We start from the raw sequence: 22,059 nt of genomic DNA on the forward strand, positions 1-22,059 counted from the left end.
ACGTATTTTAACTTAGCGCAATGACAAATGATAGAGACTGAGTGGTATAGGTTTGAAATTTCTCTTACAATACAGTAATAAAATTTATGTACCTTGAAGTTAAACTAAGCCCAGTATCAACTCTGCAAATAATCCTTCTTGTAAATTTCATAACATCCTCTTTTCTCTATCTGCTTCTTCTTTCTTTTTTACTCTCTCTCACTATTCAAAAGGTAACGTGTAGAAGTCAAAGTGAACTTAATGAGATTCAAAATCATTTATTACAATTTTAATGAAGAACTTACATCTTGGACTAAAATTATGTTGATCCATGAAGGTGATGGAAAGAGGATCCTCTGCATGCAAAGTGCTCTGATCAGCATAACTTCGATCCATAGCATTCACCATGTGAGTCATCTCCTGCCGCGTGTTCCCCATAGCATCTTTGCGTTTTTTAGCAAGCTTGCTGCCAAGGCAAATACAAAAGGGAATCCTTAATGTGAGATTTGAAGGAGAGTTGACACCAGCAATAAGCAGTTCAGGTGAGCCCGAGGATCAAGTTATAGACATGGTTCAGAAATCTTAAGACCTGATCATAATTTCAGGAATTAAGTTTGACATTGAAACAGTTATATTCGTTGGTTGCTATGAAACTATTTTGTCAGATGGATATATCAGTATTCGCACTGTCAACCCAAACTTCTCATCATTTCTTGTGTTTTATTGTTATCCATAAAATAAATATCATAAAAATATAACTGCATGTTATTAAAAGCATAAAAAAATACTTCCTTACTAGAGTAGTTCAAGGAAAATTTAAGCTAGAGCTAAGTTTTGATTTTCCTCCTGGGTGATTAATTCTTTTGGTCAACTTTTAGAAGTTCTTAGAAATAACATGACTATTTTTTCAAGTTTATTTTACTATAGCCACCCAATTAAGACAGACAAAGAAATGTCCCATTCTTCATTCTTTGTGCCATTACTAAGTAAAAAATGCAATATGTGTAACTTTAACACATTTAGCAACATATTTATACCATTAATCAAAACCTCATCTGAAGACTTTTAGAATCAACCATGGCTAGAATGATTCAAATACATATGAATATATGGGATTAAATCACATACTGTGTAAGAAAAGCACAGAGAAAAGTTTATAACATGGTACGTAAAGGAATTATACAAATTACGATCCTCTTGGAGTACTGACATGGTCAAATACTAAAAATGTGTATTAGAACCAAATGGCAAAGTATCCAGGACAGAAATGCTTTACAAACGCTGCAGGGTGAATGATTTAGGGGATCTGGAAATTAGCCACGTTAGAATTATGAACTACTCAAATATTGACATCTTTGTCTTACACATCAAGGATGTAAAATACATTTTGGTTCTTTGTGAATGTTACACATGAAACATACAAGAAAAAACTATTAACGGTATGTAAAACATTTAAATCACATTAACAATGTAATTTATATATTATATAAAGGTACTTTAAAAGCCTGTACTAGGTACATTATGTTATTAAGTTTATGGCAGCAGTTTATGTAGCCTTGGAAATATTCTTAAATTGTTTTAAGAACAAGATTTCTCAGCTAGACCATAAGCTATTTTCTTCTCATCTTCATTAGAGTAAATGTACTATAAATACTACAAAGTCTCATTTAATAGACTGAGTTTATATCCAAAGGCTTTTCCTTTAAAAAATTAATCTAGTGATTTGAGGACCATTCTTGTGTAGGCTATTTTTCTCTAAAAATTATAGTACTTGGCTTCAGGGGGTACATAACAAACACACATAACACATTGACACAGCAGATCTGACAGTATCTTGTTTAAGACAGTCATAAACTAAGATTTAGGGATGGAGATAGCTTTATTTCTTAAAAAATAATAATCACAGTATCAGTAATGAGAAAACAATGACAAAACTATAACAAGAACTACGACCACCACCACTATAACTACCACTACACCATCACTACCACTAGTACCATCATTTATTAGCAATATTTACTTTATACATCAAAAGACCTATTATCTCTTTTTCTGGGCTAGGGGGCAGAAGTCCTGTATGAATGCGTAGGTTTCAGTCGGGGAATATAAATGAGTGCTGTTCCAGTAAGGAACGGTAATGACTGTGACGAAGTGGAGAGCAGCTTAGGGGCTACTTGGTTAAATGACGACTGGCATTTGGTCCCAGTGTTGAATTTCTGACTTAAATTTTTTTTTTTTTCAGAGACAAGCCATGAATCTGATTGTTTATATTCATTTTCTTGATTGTTTTCAAGTGGTTTTAGTTTTTGAAACAGTGTATGGGCCTAATTAAACATCATTGGGTCATGAAGACTTCATGAAAACTTCCATTTTCCAAGCTTTTGTCTAGGCCATCATACAGAATGTGTGTTCTTTAACCTAAAATGTTCTTTTGCCTCTAATATCTGGCTAACTTCCATCTGTTCTGTCTCAGCTTAATAGATACTTACCAGGGAGGCCTTATATGACTGATTCCAACACAATGGGTCTCAAGTTAGGTTTCACGACTAGGTGTTTTCTATACCACCAAGTTCTCCCCCTGTGATAACACTCATCGTGTATCATTGCAAGTATCTTTTTATTGTTTTCCCTACTGTGTGTTCTGCGAAGAGAAGGATCATCTGTATATCCTTGGCACTTGGAGCAGTGCCTGGCACATAGCCGGCACTCAATAAATACTTGGTGAATAGATAAATTAGGTCTGTTATATGCTTGGCACTTTTCATTTGTTAACCCAATTCTCAGATCAACCCACTGAAAAAGATGTAACAGTTCTAATTGTACAGATAAGTTCATTGAGACTGAGAGGAGTTAAATAATTTGCCCAAGGTCATTTGTCTACTAAACAATAAAGAATGACCTGGTTCCAAAGCCTAAGCTCTTATACTATATCTAGTGGCTTACATTTTTTTAATTGCCATATTACAAAGTGTGCCATGATATAAAGCACTACTTAACTCTAGCAGTTAAACACTAGTTGTTATAAATTTGAGAAGAATACGAATATAGCACAGATGTTCTACCATTTGTAAATTTTAAAACAGCAAGAACATAGTTTAAGAAATAATTTCCAATTTTTGTTTCTTGGGCATGAAGAAAGAATGAATTCATTTCTCAAAAAATGTGAGAGATTGAATTGGATAAAAATAGCACAAACTGAAATTTGGATTTAAAATAATACTAACATTTTGAAGATGGGCCATTCAAAGTAAATGGAAAAGGCAAGTTTAAACCTTGAGACTTTACTTTAAAATATGTACAATTTATATGTATTTCATGATTGGGGAAAAACAAAGAGTAGTGAATTTGTCAAGTGCATGGCAAGTTGAAGTTTTCACACAATGAAGGACTTTTACTTTTTGGATTTATATGTCTAGATTACTTGACAAATTATGGGGGAATATAACCTTTGTCAATATCTGCCAGCCATGAAATTATCAGCTTCCTTCTTATACTTTAATCCTCACAACAACCCTGTGAGGTAGGCTTTCATTGCAGTTCTTACAAAACAAAGACAAATTAACATTAAGTGTTAAGTGTTTTGATTAAAAACTGATAGTTACTATGACAATGCCAATGAATATTAGCTTAAAAATTACATCTGGTTTTAAGTTCTACTCCAATTTATTTTTACTTTCATAAAAATACCCCTCTAATTCAGATTAGCTTTACTAGGTATGTTTCAGTAGCCTTTAAAAGCATATTTCTGTGACACTCTTTCTGGTTATGATTAAAAAATGCCAGTAGCCCTAAGTATTACAGTAACATTGGCATAACCTGCTACATCATCTGGAACACAGAAATGTTATCCATCCACCAAAACGGGAGTCCCATCCTAATATTAGAGATACATTGATGGCTAATGGTAAGCTTACTGACATTCTCATAATTAAATACTTATTGATTGCAGTATATTTGATGCTTTGTTTCCCCCTGAGCAACTGGCATAATAATGTGCACTTCAGGACAGTTAAGCAATTCATTTTGCAACTACTTGAGTTTGACAGATGTGCAAATGATTTTCATTACCAAAGCAGCCAACAGCATAAACTTCTGCAGGTGGATGTATGGGTGGGCCATAAAGGGGGAAAGTGCTCCATCACTGTATGAAATGGTACAGTTAATTACCTCTGGCTTCATCAAACACGATTTAAAAAGGATATTATGATTCATCACAATAAGCTGGAAGCACTCTTAGTTTACACGTGCTTGTTTTAGCAGATTTTAGGAAGCCAAATGTTTATAATATTTGAAATGTTGGCAGAATTGTGTTGTAGTAATGGAGATTCTTAAGTTATGTTGTAAAGCCAGTTTAAATTTACCTAGTGATTTAAATGCTGTGGGATATATGACCCAAACGTAATGAATTTCAATCCTTAAGCACTGAAAGGTGGTAGACCAAATTTTGGTCAAGCAAAGTCCAAGCATGTTTTGTTGTATCATTCCTTTGGACCTGGCAATATAAGGTGATAAACTGAAAATGACTCAGAAATAGAATGGACAATCTTCTCCCATCCTTATCCAAATGAGTATTCCATGCCCAGGTCTAAGATAAGTCATAGATTCTGGAAGAGAAAAGTAGCTATGTAATACCTATGTTAGTTCCTAAGTAGGCTGACAAAAGGGTTATTTGGTCTTGGGTTTAGAAAAACTTTGTCCTATATTTAAGTTTTAATAAACAAACTCATTTTTTTCTCTAAAAAGAATTTTTTTTTTTTTTTTTGGTGCTACAATGTATAATTTTTTTTTCCACCTTTTTTTTTTTTTTTTAACAAGAGCACACTGATGGGCTTCGTAGCCAGACAAAAGGTGTTCTGAAGTTATAATCCATCCTGGATTCCTAGAAATATGGAGAGAGACGTTATCACATGCAGACTTGATCTGATTTGCATCCCATGAAGGCATTTTGAGTGTTCTCCTATAAATACATCACATGGCTCATTTTGTCAAACATCATGGTGCTACATAAAGACAGGGATTTGAGAGTTGAAACCGCTATCTGTACTTTACCAGATGAGTTTAGTGCAATATTGCTAAGAGAAGGTACAGGTTTGACTTCAGTAAATAAATGATGTTTTTGGCTGTAGACTAAAGCTACTTATGGAAAATTATAAATAAAAAGTAGCTGAACATACAGAAATACAATATCCCTTTTAAAAAAGATTAGCAAAATAGGTAATAAAGTTTATAGTTTTAGCATCCAGAAAAACATTTTTTGAAATGACACCAAAATTGCAAAAATTCTGTTTTGTTTTTGAAAAGGGATATTGCATCTTTAACACATGTAAAGTTGTACATCACCCATTTTCTACTTACAGGTAGTAGGAGTAAGAATAGTAGCTCCTCCTGGCAAGCAAATCACAGACAGTGGAAAAAGAGAAGCAATGGTGAATGAAAAGCATGACTCTGTCACATTCAATAAAGCAGAAAAATGTGCGTTAAAAAATAAAATAAAATAAAATAAAATTCATGTTTTTTTGCTTTGCATTTCAATTTGCTCATGCACTGTTAGATTTCTTTTGCCATGCAATTAAACAGACAGATATGCAATAGAAAAATAAAATTTAAAATACATAATTTGGAAAAAATAACATGCTGACATTTCTCTTATAGCCAAAAAATTGAAAAATTAAATGGATTGTGTATTTTCAACATGCAGTTAAGCATAATATCCATTATCATCTAAATATGTGACAGATGGAACAGCTGTGTATAGAACTTGTGTACTATATAGACTATTTTTATTTAAATGCAAACATAAAGATCTATTATGTTAATATATCATATATGCAGAATAATACCCAAAGTTTTATAAACAAGTTACTATAACTTAATGGTACACAGGTATATACATATGTGAATATACATATGTACCATATACTATATATACACAAAGATATTTCTACAGTAGATGCATGTGAACATGGTATAATACACAAACATTTACTGTACTGAAACATAATTTAAAATTTATGTTTGAATTATTAACATGTTCGTGCTGCGCATGTAAAATATAATACATAACCAATGGAAAAATGGCATACATTTGGAAATAATTCAACAGCATTAAATTAAAAAATGACATTGCGTTTTGAAAGATGCAATATCCCTTTTCTTAGCCTAAAAACTTACTTTATATGTACCCTTAGCTGTAAAACTTTACTCAATTGAATTCTAAACCATTCTCTTACAACACAACCAAAAATACATGGAACTTTTTTCAACATAAGAAATATACCTACATATATTAATCTCAGTGAGGGATTAAGTCTTGAGAAATTTAACAATTTCCCATTAAAATGCAGATAATAAGATGCTAAAGTCACTTGCTTTTCCATTATTTTAATATAAATTTAGCTATTATAAGGGAAACTATATTATATACTAAAAGTTTTAAGCTAAACTTGATAATACGCAATGCAATAGTGTTATATCTATGCTTTTATGTATGCATAATAAATATATTGTGATTAAAACATACATGATACATGTGTGACACACACTCCATATGAGTAAAAGTCATTACAAAATTGCTTAGGTTAGCAAGGGCTTCAAGTAACGCAGATATATTAGATATTGGAAGGTAACAGACCTAAATATGGAACTTTACGTATCTATAAATTGCAACTTTTCCTAGTCATAGAGGTGATGGTAAGGAAGAGAAGCAAAAGGACTAGCATACTTTCCATCAAAATACAATCAATTAAAGCATAATTATGAAAACTCAAATGATAAATATTTTAATAGAGAGGCTCATTAATCTAATCCTTTAAAATATGAACCAGAAAAAGAATTTGTTACATTATGCAATTTTAGAGAGCTGTCAGAGCATTTTACCCCCTAAAAATCTTGCTTAGTGATGGTTTTAGCATACTTTAGGAAATTTATTTTTCTATTTTTCTTTTTTTTGTTCCTAAAAGAGAGAGCCATGGATAAGGAAGGCTATCAAAACAAGTAAGTGTTTTCAAATAAATGACAAATAAAACTGATATGTTTAACCCAATTGTAACTGAGTAAGGACATAATCAGAAGCCACTTTCATGCTCATATCCAGTTTGAAGTGACTGGAATAATTTTAATCGTGAAGCAATGTTTAGTTTACTCTCTAAACTGTTTAGTTAACTCTCCAAATACAAATTTAAACTAAACAGAAACATAAGATATGAAGATATTTGAAGGTTTTATTGATCATTATTGGCAAATTTTTATTACTAAAATGTTTAAATCTTTTTGCCTCACAGATGATGTATTTTCCAACCACAGAGGGAGACAACAGCAAGAGAAAGCACTGTTTGGGGAAAGCACGTATGTAGCTAATTTAACACAAAACACTATAATGCATACCTAATGTTTCTAATGCAGATGTGTCTTCTCCAACATATATATCTCCAGGGGATAATTGTAAAGAGGCAATATATTAAAATAAACTCTGACGGAATCATTAAAACATGTAGTATGAGTCTTATCTATATTGTTAATGCTTTATTTCAAGTATAAAATGATTATAATAGTATCTTATATGATTTAATGTAATATAAGCAATATCATTTATTGTATTATGCAATAGAATTCATAAATTACAACCACTTCTACACACCAAACTATTTTAGGACTGTACTCTGCATGTAAAGATTGTTTTAAAAAGTCCTTCCAAATTGTAGCATTATCCAAAATATATGATTGGAAAGATTAGAGTGCTCTATTTGTTTCTCACACAATGCCTTACAGATTATGACATTTTATATAATGAACCAAAAGCTCATATTATAACTGTATACTTTGAAATGTTTTTCAGAGGAATATACTTTCTTCTCCAGAACAGTGTTCAGTTTAAATTCTAGCAGGTCTTAGTATCTTCATATAATTCCAGAAGATGGCGATATTGGTTGATATAGTATAAAAGATTAATATTCAATTAAAAAAATTTACTCTCCATTTTAAAAAGCTAAAATTTTTGGCCTATGAATATTTAATATACAAGTTTACTAAATAATGTTTATGTTCTTCTCATATCTTATTTGTAGCCAAGATTTAGAAAAATACAGAGTAAGAGCATAAAATAATTCATAGTATCAAGGATCAAAATAAATCCATATTTTGCCATTCTTAATAACACTTCAAATACAAGATAATATCTCAAGCACATTTGCATTTGAAAATTTAAATTCTTACATTAATTTCAAGGTTAACTTAGTAAAAGTTGTATCTAAAATTAAACTGCAAATAATCAAATGAAAATTTATTTACAAAAATATGTATGATAGACTAAGATGCTGGCAACATTGTTAAAATTAAATTCTTCTTACTGTTTGTTCTAATTTAAAAGAGCATGGAGAAAAATTTTTTTAAACTAGTGACATAAACGGTAAGTAAGTGGGACAGGACAATATCAGGTCTTACCTCTTTTTTACGATTAATATGACAACGAGGAGGAGGAGGATGAACACCAAAATTCCAGCACTAATTCCTGCTATTTTCACCACTCTGTCTGTCTGCTTGGCAGGATCTGGAATCACTTCTGGTTCTTCTGTTGCTGCTGCTAAACAAATCAAAAAAATAAGTTACTGAAAGCAGCTAATTAATCCCGAAAAAAATTATTCCCAGCCCCAAACAAGAAAACTACTTGTTTATTGTACTTGAATAATAATGACCTGAAAATATAAATACAGAAGCATGCTAAACCACAACATAAGATTTAGGGTTGAGATAAGGGGAAAGCTTTCTGACTGAAGGTTTTGTTAGCACAAAAAATAAAAAAAAAATGCAGAAATAAGTGTCAAAGGGAATGGTGAGCTGTTTTTCTCTGAATGTCCTTAAAAGTGAGAACACAAGATTTTCAGCAAATAGTACAGTGGAAAGAGGGGTTCAGATTTAGAGATTCATTTTCCTTATCAGTAAACACTTCTTGACTCAAATGCAAGGTGCTGAGCTTGGTGCTTTAAGGCAGCTTCAATGATACTCGTCTGGGACACAAGGGGTTAGGTTAAATAAATACATAGTCTCACTGCTAGAGGCATAAGTTTATGATTTAATATATGAGATTTAAGATGAATAGTTGGTTTGGCAGAAGAAGAGAATAAGCAAAGAAAAACAGATACAGCAAGGAATATTTCACATACTCTCACCAAATAAAACCCAGATAACAAAACTGAGAAGAGCTTTGAGAGGATTAATTTATAAAATTCTTTGTATGCCCTAACTTAATTTCTTTCTCAAAACCACCCTGACTCCCCATATACACAATTAAAATTATAAATTTTAATCAATTTACAAGCCCCAGTAACTCTCTGAAGACATTTTCCTTTTACCTCATTTACCTTAAAAACTGGCAAGAAAAATACTATTATCTATACTTTATAGATTAAAAAAAACAGAGGCTTAGAGAGATAAGGATAGATTATAAATTGCTCGAGGACAGAGAAAAAAATCTAATACATCTTCTGTCTTTTAAGACAGCATTTTTCAATGTTTCCAGATCCACAGCCCCTCCTGCTCAGAATCTGCATGACAAGAGCCGAGGTGATTCTTAGGATTAGGCACATTTGGGAAACTGCCTTAAACCACCCGTCACAGCCAGTATCAGCATCTTGCATTTGGAGTCAAGAGATGGTCAAATAAACAGATACACAAACACATCTCTACATCTAATGTTGTATATTTCCAGTGGACGATATGTTAATTCTCTTTTAAAAATTATCTATTTTTCTACATTCCAATCCTTTCCTCTTCAGCATCTTTTCTTGGCTTCCTTACCCCCCAACCCCAGTTCTGCACATATAAAGTCTGCTCTAGTTTTCCCACCAGCCAAAACGGGACTGATAAGGTTGCTAACTTTTATGTTTTCCAAGAAAGAAATCTGAAAGAACAAATATATCTAATACTAGTATCATTTTACAAGATGGCAATTTAAAGCTAAAGCAGCGTGAAAGATACAGTTTGGAAAAAAGTGTTAGAACACAGTTAACTGTGTAAAACAATTTACTCTGTCTTAATTTATCTTCTTTCAACTGCATAGGATAAAACTTCTCCATGACTAGTTTTGGTAACCATTATTCACAAGCAGAAAAAGGCTTTGGCTTGTTTTTTTCCTGGTGAGCAAAGGGAGTTTTCCTTTCTCACCTGACACTTTCCATATATTCAGGCTGCAAGGAATTTCCAATCTCGTAATTATCAATAGAGGTAGCCCAATGCTTTCAAACTCCTTTATGGTTCAATTCATGAAAATATGTAATAAATATGTTAGAGATCTCTTTCTTTCCAGAGGCAACTTTAGAAATATATACCTATATCTCTATGTATAAGTATCTATGTATATGTATACATATACATAGATATAGATAAAAATACTGAAAACAGGTGGAGTATATTCCAAAGTTGAATATAAAATTTAAAAAGAACATTGTGATTGTAATTCTTAAATTAGATTGGTTTGACACAGAAACTGCTTCAAATAGGAAGAGAAACAGAATGTTTGATGTAGAAATCCCTAGAAAAAACTTTACTCCATGCAACAAATCATCATTATTCATTAATTAAAGCCTACTCTCATCAGGTTCTACGTTATACTTGGCTTTCAGAGGGTAATGATAATGATCCTTTGATGATTTCCTGACATATGTGAGTTACAGAATTAAATGTTTCTGAAAATTCTCTGGAAGATCAGTTCTTGTTTAATGAGGTCAGTATTTTTAACATAGCATTTTAATTCAATAAAAGAAATCCTATTATGAAATAATTTTCTAAATATATTATGCCATAAGTAGCCTATGTTATTTTATAAAAATCTCTAGAACTGCTAATCCCCACAAGAAGCAGGTAATATATATAGGTACAAATTCATCATGAAATATGAATAGCACCATTAATACCACCTGGGCTTAGTAACTAAATAACAAAACTGACATAAGGGTGATGGATAAATAATTTCAAAGTCAGAGGATGAAGAAATTTTTAAGGTCTTATAAATAACATAAATTTACTAATGAATTCATCTAAACATATTTCCAGAATTAAAAAGAAAATCTAAAAGTATATTTTTGAACAGAGACACTGATAAACTTGCAGGTGTATTCAGAGTGCAAAGCATTGAGACTTTCATAATCTTATGCAAATCAGTGATATCACTTTAATAGTCCATATGTCTTTGTTAAAGGCTGGATTTCAATTCACATTTACTAAATGGTTAAACAAGGAAAAAAAAAAGCCCACTCCAACTTATTTATTTGAGTTGGGTAAGGGTGCTTGTCATTCATGATTACAATTATTGTGTAAAAAGCTATTCATTAATCTTCAGCATAATTATTAAACTGGAGTATAGAAGGCTAATCAAATTCTGAGTACATGTGATTTGGCAGTCGTTTTCCCTTGATTGTGAATCTTCCTCAAAGACTTTAGCTGTGACATGTATTATTATTATGAGTATTGCTACTACTAACAGTATTTTTTTTACTAAATATGTCTGTATAAATTTATTACTTTGGATACTTTAATCACACATGTTTTTCTAAGTTCTTGGCCTACTAGGACCAAGGAACATAAATATCCTGTTTAAAATCATTCAAGCTTAAAAGATTCATTAATGGAAATGCAAGCAGTAGCCCTTAAGTGAGCATTTTCTATTTTCTTCAAAGAGAGCAAAAAGCTATTATAGTGACAGCACCCCTGAGTCCTGTTTATAATTTATGCATATACACAAAGACAATGTGGAACACCTTTTTCAGAAATGCTTTCCTTTTCCATAAATTTTTACTTTTTTTATCTATCAAAGAACATTCAAAGAATCCAGTGTTCATTTGGTGTTCTCAAGCCAAGAGTAGCATAATTCTTTGCACAGTGAGAAAAAAAGAACTAAGGCAGAATTTCATTTTTTATTGAGCAAATTTGAGATGTACTTTTGGGAGGCAAAAATAGCTAAAGCAAGTTCATAAACTGTGTTCTTGCTCCCACTACTTAAAAATAAAATAATTTTAAAGTCACATAAATTTACCTAAAAAATTAAAACCATTTTAATAGTGATGATTATACAGAATCATTCTTCCACTTTCATGATAGACATTAAAGATGGAAGCTTCCAAGTACAATGTATAGGTGATCTTACAGCATCTTCAGAGACATTATCATCAATCAAATTTTGCAAATCCTTCTGGTATTTCACTCGTGCATTCTTCCTTTTTCAGTTATAGATCTGAAAAATTATTCACACTCATGTCCTAATCATTCCTTAAAATTTCACAAGCAGATGGGTGCAGTAGCTCACACCAGTAATCCTAGCACTTTGGGAGGCCTACGGGAGAGGATCACTTGAGCCTAGGAGTTCAAGACCAGCCTGGACAACATAGTGAGACCCAATCACTACCAAAAAAAAAAAAAATTTCATAAGCAGGATTATATCGCCCAACCCCACCAAACCACCATCACCACTGTCTCTAATGACTTGCTAGTCATTGAAGCCAATGTGTACTTTTCTCATCTTATTTTGTGTGCCCTCTCAATAACACTTGACATTCCTGTCCATTACTTGTTTCTTGCAACATTCTTTTCCCAGGGCTTCCATTACTTGGGCACCTCCTCATTTTCTTATGACTCTGGCCTCTCCTTTCCAGATCTCCTTCGTGAGCCCCTCCTTGTTTGCCAACCCATTAAAAATAGGCTCCTTTGAGTTCCTCAAGGACCTATGCCTCTTCACACTGGTTTCCATACTTTCTGGCTTGATCTTATACATTTGCATACATCACTTCAGGCACCGTCCTGATAACTGATCACTCTCAAATCACAATATATCTCTAACCAAAAGCTCCAACCTGAACTCCTGACCCATGTAGTCATGTGATTATTATGTCTTCACTTCAATTCATGACAGTCACCTCAAACACACCACTCCCAAACCTGAGATCATAATCTTATCTCACACCAGTTCCTCTTCTAGTAGTACCCTTTCAGTAAATGGCACAACTCTCCACACAGTTGTTCAAGCTAGAAACGGGCAGCATTCTCGAATCTTCCTCTCTTTCCTTACCACTGGGATTAACATATAATTAATCATCCAAATTTGGATGCTTCTGAAAGTGAAAGGGAACGCTCTTAAATAATTAGCATAGGAGAAAAGGCAAAAATTGGAATTATCCTGGACAACCTGAGATGCATGGTCACTTTACCTCTCTTTCTCACACAGTTAGTTACGAAGCACCACTACTTCCTAAATATCTTGTCTCCACTTTTTCCCATCCTCACTGCTACTACCTTAATTCAGGTCAGTATCATCTCTCACCCAGATCACCCATCAGTTCCTCCATGCTATCTCTCTGACTATATTCTCTGCCTATTCCACATCAAAGCTCACATCGTAGCACACAGCATTTCTAGGGCTTGAATTGCATCATATCACATTCCTCATTCGAGCTCTCCAATGGCTTCTTGCTGCAGTTAAGCTAAGATCCATAAAAGCGAGAATCATGCTTATTTTGCTCACCATTGAATTTCTAGTAGCACCTGGAAAGGATCAGCACTAAAAAAAAGTATTAAATAAATGAAAGAATGACATTACTAAGCTAGGTTGCACTGGCATATAGAAAATCAGTTGTCTTCTTAAAAAACACAAGGATATATTTGATCAGATACATATCTTCTTGTTCTGGATGTTAGCATAAGATGAACTTGGCACATGCATTTCTGAGTCCTCTCTGGAAATTTCAAGCCCCTGTGCTAGCCATTCCTTCACAGGGCTAATCGCTTCCATCTGCCACTACCTACCACCAAACCAAAGTACAGGAAAATTGCAGTGTCATGGAAAGAATGAAAGATTTGATCAGCAAGACCTTGTTTTGATTTTTAGTTTCTTCTTTTACTTATTGTATGACAATGAGCAAGTTAGCATCTCTTAGAGTTAATACCTTTATCTATAAAATAAAAATAATAACATTACCTACATTATGTAGCTTTTAGGAATATCAAGTGACATAACGATGTGATAGGTTTTTATGAACTGAAACACTGTAGCAGTAGAAGTAGTAGTAGATGCTGTTGCCCTGGGTAGATACAACCTAGATGAAAGTTTTTTGGATCCATCATATAAAAATGAAAAACTATGAATAGGGGAACTGACATTATTGAAAAAAAAGCTTTTAACAAATCTTAGCAGTCTATTATATAAATATATAATGATGGGTTTTGTAAAGCACATGTTATGAATTAGTCTGCCACAGTGGATGACTAAGCCTTATGGGCATCTTGAAGTATGTATTATTTAACTCGATGATTCTTTGAAGTCATTTTGCTTCATCATCTCATATGATCTTATGAAACTTGTCCAGTATTAGATTGAATATAAAAAACAGAGTCTATCAGAGTTTTTCATTGGTAACAACAACAACAATAAAAGCAGCTATATGCCACACATTTTAACAGTAGCTGGAAAATAATTTATTCTTGTTTAATAAAGATATGGCTGCTACCTGAAAATTTCTGATGTGGATAATAGTGAAGCAATCTATGAAGACTTTAAGTAACTATGAAATAAAAGTATCAACTAATATTATAAATATTTAAAATTAATTTCACACTGTTTAAGGCATCTCCTAGTCTTAGATTCTCTAAATTTGTTTTGGTTTTAAAATCACAGTTCCAAAATGTTACATAAAATTCTGAAGATATGATAAAAATACTTTTAAAAAAGCAACCAAGGAAGTATAATTCAGGAGTATATTTAAAAGTAAAAAACATGTAAAATATTTTGCTTCATGGTGATTTTTTTTTTGGAGACAGGGTCTCACTGCATTGCCCAGGCTAGAGCATAGTGGCATCATCATAGCCCAACGCAACCTAAAACTCCTGGGCTTTGAGTGATCCTCTGCCTCAGCCTCCTGAGTAGCTAGGACTAAAGGCATGCGACACCACGCCTGGCCAATTTTTCAATTTTTCTTTTTTTTTTGTAGAGATGAGGTCTCATTATGTTGCTCAGGGTGGTCTTGAACTCTTGGCCTCCTAAAGTGCTAGGATTACAGGTGTGAGCACCACATCCAGCTTGCTTCATAGTAACTTAATGAAGAGCAAGTATTTTATCATACATATTAATTTTCCAAGCTTCCCATTTAGTTAAATTCATTGAACTGGGTAAAATAGAGCCTTACTTCTTTAATGCAGTTTACTCTGTCTGTTAAGTTATCCCTGAAATATGTCCTAAATTCTCCTTTCCAACTTCTACTTCCTTGAAGACCCAATCTTGTTTTGTTACTAGCCCTCTTGCTTCCCATGTTGGCTTCCTAAGATTTTTCATGTACATATGTATATATATATCAAATATGTGTGTGTGTATATCAAATAAGCAAACATATATATATTGCTACAGAGATGAGTTTTCTAAAATGTACATGTGATTAAATGACTACTGTAAGTGCTTTACATAGGGGTTCTAAACCTATGGTGAGTTGTATAATTATTTCATTGTATATTACAATGTAATACTAATAGAAATAAAGTACATAATAAATGCAATGCACTTGAATCACCCCAAAACCATTCCCCACTCCCTGGTCGGTGGAAAAACTGTCTTCCATGAAAACAGTCCCTAGTGCCAAAAAGGTTAGGGATTGTTGCTTTACATTCAAGAGAAAAAGGCAAAAGTTGTGACATGTAAGGCCTTTCAAAACTAGGCTCTAATCAGTCTTTTAACCTCATCTTCTGACAATTCCTTTAGGATAGCATATCATACATCTTAATCATTTAAAACCATCTGCCATTTCCCAAATACACAAATACTTCTCACTCTATTTCAGGGGTTGGCAAACTGTAGCCCATGGGTTACATAAGGCCCATTTTGACTGAAACAAATGTTATAAATATTGAACTTTACAAGATAATGTCAAACTGTTACCAATTTACATACCCACCAGCAGTGTATGCCAACTCCATTTGAATTATATCTTAACACTTTGTATTATCATTTCTTAATTTTTGTCAATTTGGTGGTAGAAACCATCTAATATGCCCTTGATTACTAATAAAATGACTTTCTGAGATACTTGAAATATTTATAACTGTTTCTTCTCTGAAATGCTCAGTGTACAACTTTGACCCATTTTTTTTTTCTATCTGGTTTTTATCTTTTTGTTCTGTCAAAACATTTTATATGTAGATACTAATCCTTTGTCAGTTATCTGTGTTGCAAATACTTTCCCATATGGGATGTTGTGGAAGAGAGAAAACATCTGTTCCTTTTAACCTCCTAAGTTCATGGCTAAGGCCCCTATAACAAAAGACAGACTAAAAAAGAAAAGCATGCAGATTTATTTAATATAAGTTTTTCGAGACAAGGAAGATTTCATAAGGAAATGAAGATCTAAAGTAACAGTTAAACTGAGTGTTTCTTTATAGCAGGTTTGATGAAGGGTGGGCAGTCATGGAGAAATACGACAGCTCAGAGTATGATGTAAGGTGTAGTAAACTAGAGGTAACTTAGCAAGGCCTGTTCGTTCAGATTCCTCCCTCTGTCCCTTCATCTTTGGAGATGAGGCTGTTCCTTTCCTCCAGGCATAAAGAGGACATTTTTCATAAAAGGGTCTTATGACCTGCTTCAGGGGAAGGTCAGAGAGAACGCCTTGCTTCTGCTGTTTTCTCAATTTTTTTCGGCTTAAAATATTCAATAAGCCAAGGCGCCATATTTCAGGGTAATGTATCTGAAACTCCATCAGTGGCTTTTCTTCTTACTTTATTTATGGTATGAATAGCAGTTTTTAATTTTAATGAAGTCAAATATATCAACCATTTTTTTATGGTTAGTGCTTATCGTTCAAGAAGTTCTTTTGTAACCTGAACTTTAAAAAAATTACTTTGTCTTTAAAAGTTTTAAGACTATGCATTTCATATTTAATCCTGGGTTGATCTAGAGTTGCTGAGTGTGATGTACAGTAGGAAGTTGTGTCAGGTCTTCCCCCTTACTACATAAATATCCAGTTATCTGTGTACAACTTTTGAATTGATCCAGTGATCTACAAAGCCACTCTGTCCTGTACCAAAATTATATAACTGCATGAATCACTTTTTGGAGTGAGAACCATTACCAAGAACCAAATGGAACTTGTAGGAAGAAAAAGCATAATTGTCCAAATTTTAAAATAATTCTTTGGATGGACTTGTAGCAGATGTGACAAAAGGGAAGAGATTAGTTATTAGCAGGATGCTAGATGTGAAGAAGTTACCCAGAGCAAAATACAAAGAAAAGCTAAAATGCTCAAGAAGAAGAGAACTGGCATGGGAATGTGCCCATCATGTATTATAACAAACTACAGAGCTACAGCATTTAAAATCATGTATTAATAAGATCAGCACAGAATAGATTGGTCGCCTCTTGGAAAATAATAGAACCATTTGGTTTTTGGTTAGTTACTCTTGACAGCATCTTGCTAATCTTTATAATTTGTACTTATTTAACTGTTTTGTATTCAGCTATTTTATATTGTGTATTTGACAATCCTGATACCTGCAATCCTTTGAGGATTTAGATCTGTTGTTTTTGCTACCTCTCACAGTAAGTTACTTTCAAGAATGCTTGGTGACCTTTGATTGTGAGTTAATTGCTTTCTGTTAGTCTGTGGGAATCCTGCAGGCCTAAATTGATTAGGCTTTCATCTAAAAGAATTTGCATTTCCTCTACCAGTAGCCATGAAGTACCCCAGACCTCAGATCACCTTTGCCAGCTCTATATGGGAGTCCCAGGCTGGCCAACACTCTTATTAACAGCCCAAAGATCAGTTTCTCAACAATAATATAACTTTTGCATCCCCCTTTAGGGACCACCAATTCCTCCCACTGCTTCATGCTGTGTTCTCAGCTTCAGTCACATATCTCTCTCCCTTTTTTTTTCTCTTGGCAGAATACTGGGTCCTTAGAGATCTCCCCTAGCTTCTGTGAGTCCAGCAATGTATCTAAAGACATGTCTTATCCAGGGTAGAATTGTTCTGCGGGTTCTCCGAGCATTCAATCTGCCAGGCTTCCAGAACTGCAAGCCAGATCATGGGATTTTATGTTATTTTTCCTAAGACCTTACCCTTAACTATCCTTTCACCTCTAAACACCAGTTAATTGTTTTCTCATAGCCCACATATAAAATTGTGTTGCAAATATTTTTAAGTAAGTCAGCAACACACACTAGATTGAGATCTAATTGAGGGGAGACATATAATCTCATTTATCTTTTTAATGGCCAATGACTTAAATAGTGACCAATATATTATGTCAATTTAATACATTATTTGTCTAATGAATAAATAAGAAATGAAAATGCTGATAATTTATCATAGTGTGTTACCTACATAAGAGCATATATCAACTATAACATACTGTTTACAGTTTTAACATTTTTGAAACAAATACATTAATACTTCTAGGGTTAACTAATTTATAATATCTAAAACCATTCTTTAAGGAAAAAAATCTACACAGTAGATTTTTTCTACACAGTACAAATTGGTAAACAACTTCAATATATCTGGAAAACACAGAGAACATTCTAGTCAGGTGACATTAAATTATTTTTGATAGAACACAACCATTGATCTGGGTTTGAATTCCAGCTTTGCCACCTACCAGCTAGGTGACCTTGGGTAAGTTATTTAACCACTGTTCCTCAATTTTCATATTGGCAAAATGGTGATGATAAAAATACTCACCTTCTGGGGTGATGTAAAGATTAAGTGTATCAAAATATGTAAAGTGCTTAGGACAATATCTGGACTTAGAAAGCCTCAGTACGTGTTAGGGAATATATAAATTATATTTAAATAAATTTCTCTTTCTAAATGTAGATTTCTGTGTCATATTTATCATAACTTCAAACAAGCAGCATTAGATGGAGAGAAGTCAAATTTTTAAAAATACAGAGACATTAATTCATTAATGCTCATCATTTAGCACATATTTGTTGAATACCTGATGGGCACAAAACACTACACTAGGCTAAAGAATCAGAAAGATGAACAAGTGCTCTTTCTTTAGAGCTGTGGTCCCTAACCCCAGGCTGCAGACTGATACCTGTCCGTGGCCAGTTAAGAACTGAGCTGCACAGCAGGAGGTGAGTGGTGGGCAAGCCAGTGAAGCTTCATCTGTATTTACACCTGCTCCCCATCACTCATGTCATCGCATAAGCTCCACCTCCTGTGAGATCAGCAGCAGCATTAGATTCTCATAGGAGTGCAAACTCTACTGTAAACTGAGCATGCAAAGGATGTAGGTTGTGTGGGCCTTATGAGAATCTAATGCCAGATGATCTGAGGTGGAGCTGAGGCGGTGATGCTAGTGCTGGGGAGCAACTGCAAATACAGATTATTATTAGCAGAGAGGTTTGACTACACAATAAATGTAACGAGCTTGAATCATCCCCAAACCATCCTCCACCCACCTTGTCCGTGGAAAAATTGTCTTGCATGAAACTGGTCCCTGGTGCCAAAAAGGTTGGGGATGGCTGCCTTAGAGAGTGTATAAACTAGAAGCAGAGATACTTATTAACAGAATATCACAAGTACTAAAGAAGAGGTACAAACAGGGCTCCTGCACAGGAGGATAAAATTACACCTGGTTTGTTGATATCCTAAGACATTTCTTAGAATTATTCAACATAAAAGCCCAACTGTGATTTTCATAAACAAACAACTTGTGGAGGTAAGTGGCTTTTTCATGGCCATGGTATTAGTTTCTGTCCCAATAAAAAATACAGCCCATGTTTCCCAACTCCCATGTAGCACTTTCACTTGGGAGAAATGTGATTAGCCACCAGTATTAGGAGTAGTTTTTCACCACAGTCTTCTTACAAAAAAGAAAAAAAAGAAAAAAAAAGGGTGAGGAATACAATAGAGGAGTCAATCTCAACTACAACCTAACAAAATGAAGGGAAAAGTTGGAGAGACAGAAACAGAAATAGATAGTCACATGAACTCCTTTCTGGAAATAAAGCAGACTTGGATGGATAAATGAATGAATGGAATATGGGAAGGTTCTTAGAGGAAGACATAAAAGTAAATTTACAAAGAAAGGAAAACATACATTCAGTGCCCCATCTTAAACCCATAGAGAAGGCATTTTTTTTGTTTCCTTCTTCATTAGAGTTAAATAAATTATTTGTTGTTCCTAGCATGTGTCTGCCACATTTCTAGGCTCTGAAGGATCATCACTGAACAAGACACAGAATATCTCTGTTCTTGTGCAGTTGATATCCCTGTGTTGTGAAGCAAATGACACACAAGTAAACAAGCATCACCTGACAGTGAGTTCTATACTGAGAATTAAAATAGGAGGATAAGACGGAGTGCCTTGGTGACCACGTTAGATTTGGAGGTGAGAGAAGACCTTTCTGAAGAAGACATGGAGATGGATGTTGTCAGTTTTTAATGAGATGACGAAGGATGTACCATATCAATAGCAAAAATGCTTTAGTCTAAGTAGTAGGTAGAGATTATGGAGCTGTTTAGTTAACAAACAAGATTTTTGTTTTTGCCTACCTCAAATAATAAAGATCAGAGAAAAACAATAGAGGGGAATTAAAAATTAACTTGTAGAAGTAAAAAACATAAAGGTTAAATAATATATTAATAATACTGCAGTCCTGGGGAATACTGACAGCTGGTGTATGCCAAAGGTAAAGAAATGGAAAAGGAGTATGGATGATAAACTACATCTTCCACGTACTAATAATCAAATATGGGACATCCAAGTAGGAATGGCCTATTAAGAGTAAAACAAGTTGAGCTAAAGAATACTGGGAAATGAGAGAAATAAGAGAAATGAGAGAAATAAGTTAAAACAGATGGTGCTGAATCATGTACCCAGACATAATGTTTATAGCAAAGTAGGTTATAGAACAACTAAACCTGAATCTCAAAGTGAAATGTTTACGAAATTATAAGTGTGGTTATCTAGAGATGGCAGGGGAAAAAAGCTTCATGATAATGACAGTGATATGTTTTTCCTCCCATAAACTATAGGACCGGAAAAGTCTCTTCTTCAGGGAAAAATCTGAAATATTAAAATCCAGGCATTGCATGTAATTAAAAGGCAAATGCACTTGACATTTTTATGGGCACAAACTCAGATTGCCAGATCTGGGCCAGTCATCCAAACATACCATTGAAAACACAAACTGGAACAAAAAAGTTGAATATTAGAGAAAGAAATGGAAATCAAACAAAACCTTTATTAGTGTTCAAATTATTAATATAAGGATGTGATTTGATATAATAAAGGTGACCCACCTTTTAACCTATTCCTACTGCTTTTATTTGCAAAATGAAGGGTTAAGACTAGCTGCTTTTTGGGCTGCTTTTAGTTATGAATTCTACTTCCATTGTGAGGTCATTTTTGACATAGGCTTGGATAATTCATTAATCTGGCATATCTCCGAAGAACACACAATATGGTTTAAATCACATTAATAGAGGTTGCACTGAAACTTTCACAGATGTTTATTTACTAAATTAGAGATTACCTCAATATTGGACAGAGGCACCAGATTAAAATAATGGTTTTATTTGAGTTCTAGCTTTTCCAATATAATTTAGTATAAATTCTAAATTATTTACATATATTTTAGAAATGGAGACTGGTTTTTAATCGTAAAATATATTTTGGCTTTGAGTGAATGAATAGGTTGGGGCCACATTTTTAAATGATTCTAATCAAGAACCAAATTATCTAATGTCCAAAATTATCTAATGGCTACATTACACAACTTAGAATTCTCAAAATATCTAACAAGCACTTATATTCAAAATACTTTAATGGACTAGTTTTTCCACTTCTAGGTAATAAAGCCTTTATATTCAAAGTCTTCCCCTTATCTAAATAGGACTCTTTTAATAAGAAAGTTCCATCTCTTCTATGAAGCCTTCCTGGCCCTTCAATCCTCCCAAGGTCTGAATTCGTAGGCACTTGTTGGTTCTATTTCTCTCTTTCTTTCTTTCTTTTTGGTTGTCATAAAATTTACTTTAATTTTCATTCATGTTTTCTCATATTTGAACTCTAAATCACACACTAGTAGAGTTAGGGTGGAGTTTTAGG

At 33.5% G+C, this 22,059-nt stretch overlaps 1 protein-coding gene across 3 annotated transcripts in view; it reads right to left on the minus strand.

Annotated features, from left to right (window-relative positions):
• Positions 1-22,059, minus strand: part of PTPRK (protein tyrosine phosphatase receptor type K) — a 503,601-nt gene that overhangs the window by 34,724 nt on the left and 446,818 nt on the right. For 2 of the 3 annotated variants that reach the window (XM_045544334.1, XM_045544332.1), the window contains exons 14-15: positions 8,419-8,557; positions 285-445 (exon numbers count right to left, since the gene is read on the minus strand). In XM_045544334.1, the coding sequence (XP_045400290.1) occupies positions 285-445; positions 8,419-8,557 (300 nt within the window). The remainder of the gene's footprint in view (positions 1-284; positions 446-8,418; positions 8,558-22,059) is intronic. The other variant, XM_045544333.1, reaches the window with a different exon arrangement.

Source organism: Lemur catta, chromosome 2, assembly GCF_020740605.2.
Source record: "Lemur catta isolate mLemCat1 chromosome 2, mLemCat1.pri, whole genome shotgun sequence".
Classification (NCBI taxonomy): domain Eukaryota; kingdom Metazoa; phylum Chordata; class Mammalia; order Primates; family Lemuridae; genus Lemur; species Lemur catta.